The 7,780-nt window shown below is 61.1% G+C and overlaps 1 protein-coding gene and 1 long non-coding RNA gene across 2 annotated transcripts in view; both read left to right on the forward strand.

The window, feature by feature from the left end:
- LOC137485672 (uncharacterized) overlaps positions 1-7,780 on the forward strand; it is a 161,039-nt gene that overhangs the window by 118,100 nt on the left and 35,159 nt on the right. The gene's annotated exons all lie outside the window — the stretch shown is intronic.
- Positions 135-7,174, forward strand: TMEM120A (transmembrane protein 120A). The gene is made up of 12 exons (XM_068210277.1): positions 135-301; positions 2,296-2,414; positions 2,864-2,980; positions 3,425-3,484; positions 4,176-4,271; positions 4,535-4,624; positions 4,952-5,017; positions 5,140-5,201; positions 5,403-5,495; positions 6,107-6,171; positions 6,743-6,811; positions 6,894-7,174. The coding sequence occupies exons 1-12, from the start codon at positions 227-229 to the stop codon at positions 7,005-7,007; spliced, it is 1,026 nt and encodes a 341-aa protein (XP_068066378.1). The 5' UTR covers positions 135-226; the 3' UTR covers positions 7,008-7,174.

Genomic DNA, 7,780 nt, shown 5'->3' on the forward strand with positions numbered 1-7,780 from the left:
AGCTGGGAGCGAGCCCGGCACACCTCACACAGCCCGCTGCTCCGGCGAAGGGCCGCGATTTGAGGGAATTGCTCGTTTTCCAGGCTCCGCTTTAGAGGGAAACACGGGATAAAGGAGACCCCGCCCCCGGCCCCGCCCCGGGGCGTGTCCGGAAGGGGGCGTGGCCAGCGCCGCCCGTCGCCGCGGGCCGGGCCGGGCCGGGCCGGTCGCCGCCGCCATCGCCGCCATGGCCTGGGGCGCCTCGCTCGCCGAGTGCCTGCGCGAGTGGGAGGAGCTGCAGGACGGCTACCAGCGCATCCAGGTACCACCGGCCCCGGGACACCCCCGGGCTGGGACCGAGGGAGCGCTCCGGCCGAGCGCGGCACGCCGGGGTTACCGGCACCGGGGGTGGGAGATCCCCCGCGGGCGCCCCGCAGCATCCCCAGCGGGTACGGCGGGCAGCCGGGCTCTCCCCTCTGCAGTCCGGGTGCTTTCCCCCTGTGTCCCAGCCCTCGGGTACGAGCCTTGGGGCAAAGCTTTGCCTTGGGGCAAAGCGTTTCGGAGCAGGGCAGCGGTGCCGGGCTGTGCCGGGGCGCGGGGCTCGGGAAGAGCGGGGTACCCCGGGCTGATGCCCCAGCCCGCCGCGGACGTGGCGCGGAGACCTCAGATCTCCCGGTTTTCCTGCTGGGAGCGGCGGTGCCTGGCGTGGCACGTTCGGACGAGGTGCGCAGATGCTGTTTCGCTCCTTGTCGTTCCTCTCAGCCCGGCTCGGGGCAGCCCGGAGACAGCCAGCCCCGCGGGGAAACCGGCCAGCAGAGCCGAGGTCTCCCGGAATGCAGGCACGCTTCAGCCAGGCGCCTTGTCCCGACTGCCATAGCCTGTCACCGCCGGGGCTGGCCGGCGGCTCCGTGCCAGGAAAGTGACCGGTGTCAGAGGTGCTTCCACCTGCTTTGTGTAATCCCCAGGGCGCTGCCTGCCGGAGAAGGAGTGGGCAGGGTTCAGCTCACACAGGGTCACCCAAGGGAAAGGTTGGCCAACCACCTCCTGCTGCCGCTCAGGTCACTCGGCTGCAGCTGCACCCGTTCCCGTTCCCCCTCCTTCCCCCCCGAGAGCGGGGTGAAGCGGATGTTGTTGCGGGCACGTCGCTGCTCTGCCCAGATCTGGGGCAAGGGAGGCTTTGAGAAACCTCCTCTTGCTCCATAGGGGTTGCGTGGATGTCCCGGGTCGCCCACTTGGAGCCCTGAGTGCAGCCACTCAGCGCCGGCCCTTCCCTTCGGCGCCTCCTCCCGCCGTGACTCCTCATCCAGGCTGTCTCCGAGCGAGCGTGCAGCTCGGATGCTGGCACGGCTAAAGGACTTGTCACAAAAGCCACTTGCTCACAGTTCACCCCAGAGCCAGAAGGAGGTGACTCTAGATGGCAGCAGGAAAGCTTGATGGTCAAGCAGGGAATGTCCTCAGATAAATCAGGGACATAAATCACTGCCGTGGAGCCAGGACTATCTGGGATCTGTTCCCTCCTTGCTGTTGCTTGTCACCAGAGGGAGAAGGTTTCTCTCCTCTGCTCTTGGTTTCACCTTTCTCCTTTGGGAACAACTTTGAAGATTTGGTGATCAAGATCTGGTTGATAAGAGCTACAGAGGCTAGAACTTGTTCATGCCAAGGTCTAGTCCAAGGGTCGGCATGAGCAGCGTGTAAGTCCCTGCTGGAGGTGGCACTCAGGCTGCTGTGGCCGAGGTGAGGCTGTTTTCCTGCTGTCCTGGACAAGCAGCAGCATTGATCCAGCAGCTCTCCCCTTTCCCTCCTAAAAATAGTGGAGAAATGCATCCAGCCTTATCCAGGTGCAGTTGGGTTACCGGGCACGTGGCTGCAGCCCTGCTGGGAGCCCTTCCTCTTTGTCCAGCTCACTGACAGGCTCCTTCCAGCTTCCCAGGGGTGCTCAGGTGGGGCCCCAAAGCCATGAGCTGGGAGACAAAGAGCTGCTCATCCTGTCCAGCACTCGAAGCCACTGTGGTACCACAGTTGTACCCTGGCCCACACAGCGTTTATTGCCAAGTCTTTCCTATCTGCTGTGTGCAGTCATTGGTGTCCCGAACACGGGAACATCCTGTGGATAGCCTGCTTGGGAATGGGGATGGGCATTCCCATGGAAGCAGGCTGTCCCCAGACACACCTGGCCTTCTGCAGCCACCCCTCCTCTCACCCAGCAGCTGCACAGGTGAAATTAAGGATATTTGTTTAACAAAAGCATCATAGAGGGCCCAAGGATAGGGGTGTCTGGGCAGGCAGCTCTAATGTGTGCTGGTCTCTCCTTCCCAGGACAACCACAGGCTGTACAAGCAGAAACTCGAGGAGCTGACCAAGCTGCAGGATGGGATCTCCAGCTCCATCGCCCGGCAGAAGAAGCGGCTGAAGGAGCTGTCGCTCTCCCTCAAAACGTGAGTCAGAGCTCTGTGACAGCACGGGAGGGGAGAGCAGTAAGGACGGGGCTGCTGAGCTCCCCTCACGCCTCAAATGCAAACTTCTCTGCAGCCAGGGGCTGTGGGGAGGCTGTTCTTCCCCAGCCCCCCTTTCCTGTGCCCTGTTTGCTGTTCAGAGCTTGCAAGGGTTTTGCAGGTACCATGAACTGCTCCTCTCCTGCACAAAGCTCTCCCCATCCTTCCTAAGGGTGAGAGACCCATCTGGCCTCACCTTGCTCCCTTCTCTTGAGCAACATCATGGCCTGACAGAGGAGCTCGCCCTGCAGATGGAGTTGTGGACTTGCCTCCCATCCACCTTCCCTGTCCTTGGGGTGTCCTTGCCCCAGTCAGTCACTTGTGGAGTGCCAGCACGTGCTGGTCACGTTACAGAGGCTCTCCTGATGCCAGTGCCTGTGTCTGCTCCCCAGATGCAAAGCCCAAGCAACTCCCGAGCAGGAAGCATCCATCCAAGAGACCCAGAGCCTGATTAAAGAGAGGCAGAACGTGTTCTTTGAGATGGAGGCCTATCTGCCAAAGAAGAACGGGTGAGAAGGCACCTCAGCTCCAGCTGGGGCACCAGGGCCACCCTCCACATCCCTGTGGCTGTAACGCTGCAGGCACAGACCCCAGAGCTGTCACCCTGCACCCAGCGGTGTCACAGCTCTGCTGCTCCACTTGGGCTCCCCAAGGACACCTGGCCAGGAGCCAGAAGTGCTGCCCCTCACTCCTCTGCCTGCTCATGGCCATCACCCACCCTTGCACCCTTGTTGTGCCCGAGGAGAAGCCCTGGTGAACACCCCAGTGCCTGTGGGACGTGGGGTGTGTGCTCCCCCATCCATCCCCCTGCCCGTGGGAGGGGATTCCAGAGGGTTTGTGCCTGCCAGCTCCGAGTGGAAGCACCTGGGGGCTCATCCCTCGCCCCACTGGTGGCACAAGAGGGGACAGTTCCACAGGCAGGTCCTCGTGCTAACACTCTGCTCTCTCCCCAGGTTGTACCTGAGTCTGGTGCTCGGCAATGTGAACGTGACACTGCTCAGCAAACAGGCCAAGTACGGCCCCTCCTCACTGCTCCTCTGATTTTCCTGGCTTGGGATCCCCTTGGCACCAGGAACAACAGCTCCTCCCAGGCAGACATGGGGAGACACTTGGTTCACCTTGTGTAGATTCCCTTCCTGAGCTGTTTTCTGCATCACTTCCCAAGAATCAGCCAAATTCTTGGCTCCCCCTCACATTCCTGCTGCTGGGCTGGGATGGACCATTAGCTCTGACAAGTTAACGGGATCCTCCACCGAAGCCATGTCCGTGTTTCCACTGTAGTAGGAACTTCCAGGAAAGACAGACAGTGGCTAGTCCCCTCCTCTTCCCTTGGGGAAACACCAGAAGTTGGTTTTGGCCCCTTAGTGCCTTTCCCTTGCTAGAGATGCCCAGCCAGGAGCCACTCCCCTCTCCCTCTGCTCCCCAATCCTCCCCTTGTAGATGTGTGCAGATCCCAGTCTGCCCATCTTCCCCACGAGGGCCACCCACCAGGTTGGGGTGGTTTGGGGTGCTCAGACGTGTCCCAGCTGTGTGGAAGCAGCCTGATGTGCTCTGCTCTCAGAAATACCCCCAAGGCAAGGTTCTTCCCGAGTGCGTCCCAGAGGTTCCCAAAAGGACATCACTTCACCCAAGCCACATGGGATGGGAGGACACAGATTCCCAGCAGCCCCCTTGCTCCAAGCCTGTCCTTGTGCTTCCCTGCAGGTTTGCATATAAAGATGAGTACGAGAAGTTCAAGCTCTACCTCACCATCATCCTACTCATTGTCTCCTTCTCCTGTCGGTTCCTCCTCAACTCCAGGTAAGTCTGGCTTGGTGCTGGGTAGAGATCTCCTGCCAGAGCTCCCCCACCCTTCTCTCCCATCCTGGAATATCCAGAGCTGAACAGGAGATCCTGGTAAAGTATCTGGACAGTGCCCTGGAGGTGGGGTGGCCTTTGTGGCTGCCATGGCCATGGTGGGTGGTGGGGAGCAGGTCCCTTCCCTTGGGGGTGGGTGTCCCACGGGCTGTCACCATGCCTGTGCTCCCAGCACGTGCCTTCACACCCTGCTCTGTGTGACCCAGGGTGACAGACGCTGTCTTCAACTTCCTCCTGGTGTGGTACTACTGCACCCTCACCATCCGCGAGAGCATCTTGATCAACAACGGCTCCAAGTGAGTGCCCTGGGCCCGGGGAGGGGCTGGGCCTTCTCTGCAGGGCTGGGGGAGCTGGGACCCATCACAGGGGAGCAGCTCCCTCCTACTCAGGGTGTGTGCAAACCCTGCTGGGAGCTGCAGGAGCAGGGCAGGAGGAACCTCCCGTGCGGAGGCGGTGGGGAAGGTGGAGCTGGAAGGGCCCTGGGTCCTGCTCTGAGGAGCATTTCCCAACCAGCCCTGGGAGCTGTGGGATGGCTGGGGCTGGGCTGCTCCACTCTCCAGGCTGCCTTTGGCTCTGGATTCATGCTCCAGACATGACAGTGCTTCTCTGTGTCTGCCCTCCAGGATCAAAGGCTGGTGGGTTTTCCATCACTACATCTCCACCTTCCTCTCAGGTGTCATGCTGACGTGGTAAGTCTGTGTCCCCTGTCCTGTGGCAGCTCTGGCCAGGGGCCCATAGGGGCTGTGGGACAGGCAGGGCTGGCTGTCCCCCCCCGGCCCCATGTCCCCAAGCCAGCACCGTCTCTCCACAGGCCAGATGGGCTCATGTACCAGATGTTCAGGAACCAGTTTCTCTCCTTCTCCATGTACCAGAGTAAGTGCTGCCACGTGTGCTGGGACAGGGACTGACCCCCAGGTGCTGAGAGTGCCTGCAGAGCTCTGCAGCACATGGAGACCTGGCTGCAGCTGCTCAGCTCTCAGCTCACCTGGCAGTTCCCTTGGCCTCGTGGGATGATGCTGAGGCTGGAAGGGGATCCCTGGGCAGCTCCTGACAGCAGCCATGCTCTCCTTGCAGGCTTTGTGCAGTTCCTGCAGTATTACTACCAGAGTGGGTGCTTGTACAGGCTGCGAGCGCTGGGAGAGAGGCACAACATGGATCTGACTGTGGGTGAGTGGGATGTCCCCTTGCTGGTGGTCTCAGGCTGGTGCTCAGCTCACTGGGAGCTGTGGGTTCTACTGAAGACATGGTGACACTTTGATTTGAGGTCACTTTTGTCAGTGGCAGGAACAGTAAAAGGTACAAGTCAAACCAAAGCTCCCAGAGCATCATCTCCTGTGGGGCAGCACCACCCCACAGGATGATTGTCTCCCTCCTCGTGCTCTGCTGGGACCACCAGCCCACAGCTGGCTCCCTCAGGATGTGAGGTGGCAGTAGGTGTGGCTCTGGGCATCCCAGGTTTCCCCAGGAAGCTCTTTCAGACATGACACATCCCTCCAACACCCCACGCACTGTGGGCTGTCACCTCCCCAGCCCCTGTGACACGGAGAGCTGGAGCTGAGGGCCAGCTGCACTGGAGCCCAGAGCCCTGTGTTGGACTAGGAGTCCCTGCCACTGTCCCCCCTGCAAGTGCCCACAGTGAGGCTGGAATGGCAGGACCTCCTCGGCCAGGCACGGTGTGGGCACTGAGCCTCCCTGCCCTCCACGTCTAGAGGAGCTGGGCTCCATCCCCTCTCCACCAGCCCATTCCAGATCCTCACAGAAACCTTCATCCTTTGCAGAGGGCTTCCAGTCCTGGATGTGGAGAGGCCTCACGTTCCTGCTTCCCTTCCTCTTCTTTGGGCAGGTGAGGCTGCCCCAGTCCTTGCAAGATGCCAGAGCCTCGGGTGGGAGCGGGATGTGCCACATTCCCAGCTGTGCTCGGTGGCCTGGACATGGCACAGACCCCACAGGCTGCCACAGCCGTGTGATATGGGATGCCTGGGTCAGGGAAATGCTTCCAGCAAGTGCTGAGCCTTTCTCTCCAAAACAGCCAGCACAACTGGGGAAGTGAGACGGGGAGCAGCTGGGGTGGTTCTGCTGGGTGCTGCAGTGAGAACCCTTCCAAAGCCTTTCAAAGCCCTTCTGAGCTCCAGCTTTGAGCTGCTGCTGAAATGATTGAGTCCTTTCTCGGTCAGATTGTTGAAGCTGATGGCCAAAGGCTGCTCTGAGGCTTCCTGAGGCCCTTGGGCTCCAACTGGCCTGAAACAAGGGGGATGTCACAGGTGGGGTCCTCTGGCCCCGAGCCTGGATGGGTTTCACTGCCCCCTCACGAGGTCCGTGTGGGGTTTATACCCAGAGGTGGCAGCTGGGCAGGCACCAGCCTGGGGTTGAGCCCCTGAAAGCAGCAGCTGCCCTGAATCTCCTCTCCCCTGCAGTTCTGGCAGCTCTACAACGCCATCACCCTGTTCCGCATGCTCCAGCACCCCGAGTGCAAGGAGTGGCAGGTAAGGAGGCCCCTGGGAGTGCCCTGGGAGGGGGATGCCCCAGGCAGGTCCCTCCTGCTGACTCCAGCCTCTGCTCCCACAGGTCCTCATGTGCGGCCTCCCCTTCTCCATCCTCTTCCTGGGCAACTTCTTCACCACCCTCCGTGTCGTCCACCAGAAGATTCAGAACAAGAACCAGGACACGAAGGAGAATTGAAGTGGGGCACTGTGGAGGCCTGGACTGTTTCTCCCCACTGGCTCCATCCTCTATCCCCAACTCCCCAATTCCGTCCGGACTCTGGTGTCTCATCCCATTCCTTGGAGGCCCGGGTGGGACAGAGCTTGGGGCCTGCTCCTGGACAGTCCATGTGCTCACCACGGGGCTGGATCCGTGCTGGAGTCACTCACCTGGAGTCAGGAGCACCCTGCACCTCCTGCCCTGGCTGCCTTCCACATCTAAACAGCAGGATGCTTGGGACAGCCACTCCCCTCCGTTTCACTGGGATGTTCTTTGGATGCTGGTGCTCCCCACCCCACTGGGACAGGGCAGCGTCCAGGGACTGCCTCCCACGGCTCCAGGGGTGCCCGAGGCTCCCCCTTTTGCCCCCCAGCCCTGCACCCTGTGTGTGGAGGGCAGAGGCCCTCCAAGGGCAGCCGGGCTGTGCAGAGCCCTGCATTCCAGGGCTGCCCCAGCTCCTCCCTCGCCTTCAATCCACAGGGAAGGGGCACGGGAGGGGTGGGAGCAGCAGGAGCCTGCTCCAGGCCTCACGCTGGGGCTGTGCAAGCAGCACCTGAGGCTGCAGATGTGAAAATAAAGGGAAGGAGCTGCCCTGGGCCACCAGGACAGTCTGGGAACAGCTCCCACACTCTGCTCTGTGGCTTTGGTTCATCAGGAAGGGGGTCCTGACACAACCTCCCTGAAAGGAGGGTGGAGGTTGGGGGGCAATAGGACAATTATCACAATAGGACAAGAGGAAACAGCTTCAGGTT

Source organism: Anomalospiza imberbis, chromosome 20 (genome assembly GCF_031753505.1).
Source record: "Anomalospiza imberbis isolate Cuckoo-Finch-1a 21T00152 chromosome 20, ASM3175350v1, whole genome shotgun sequence".
Classification (NCBI taxonomy): Eukaryota; Metazoa; Chordata; class Aves; order Passeriformes; family Viduidae; genus Anomalospiza; species Anomalospiza imberbis.

Coding starts and splice junctions, on each gene's coding strand:
- TMEM120A (XM_068210277.1), top strand. CDS start 227: ATGGCCTGGGGCGCCTCGCTCGCCGAGTGCCTGCGCGAGTGGGAGGAG. Junction 2,415..2,863: donor CTGTCGCTCTCCCTCAAAAC/GTGAGTCAGAGC, acceptor TCTGCTCCCCAG/ATGCAAAGCCCAAGCAACTC. Junction 6,172..6,742: donor CCTTCCTCTTCTTTGGGCAG/GTGAGGCTGCCC, acceptor TCTCCCCTGCAG/TTCTGGCAGCTCTACAACGC.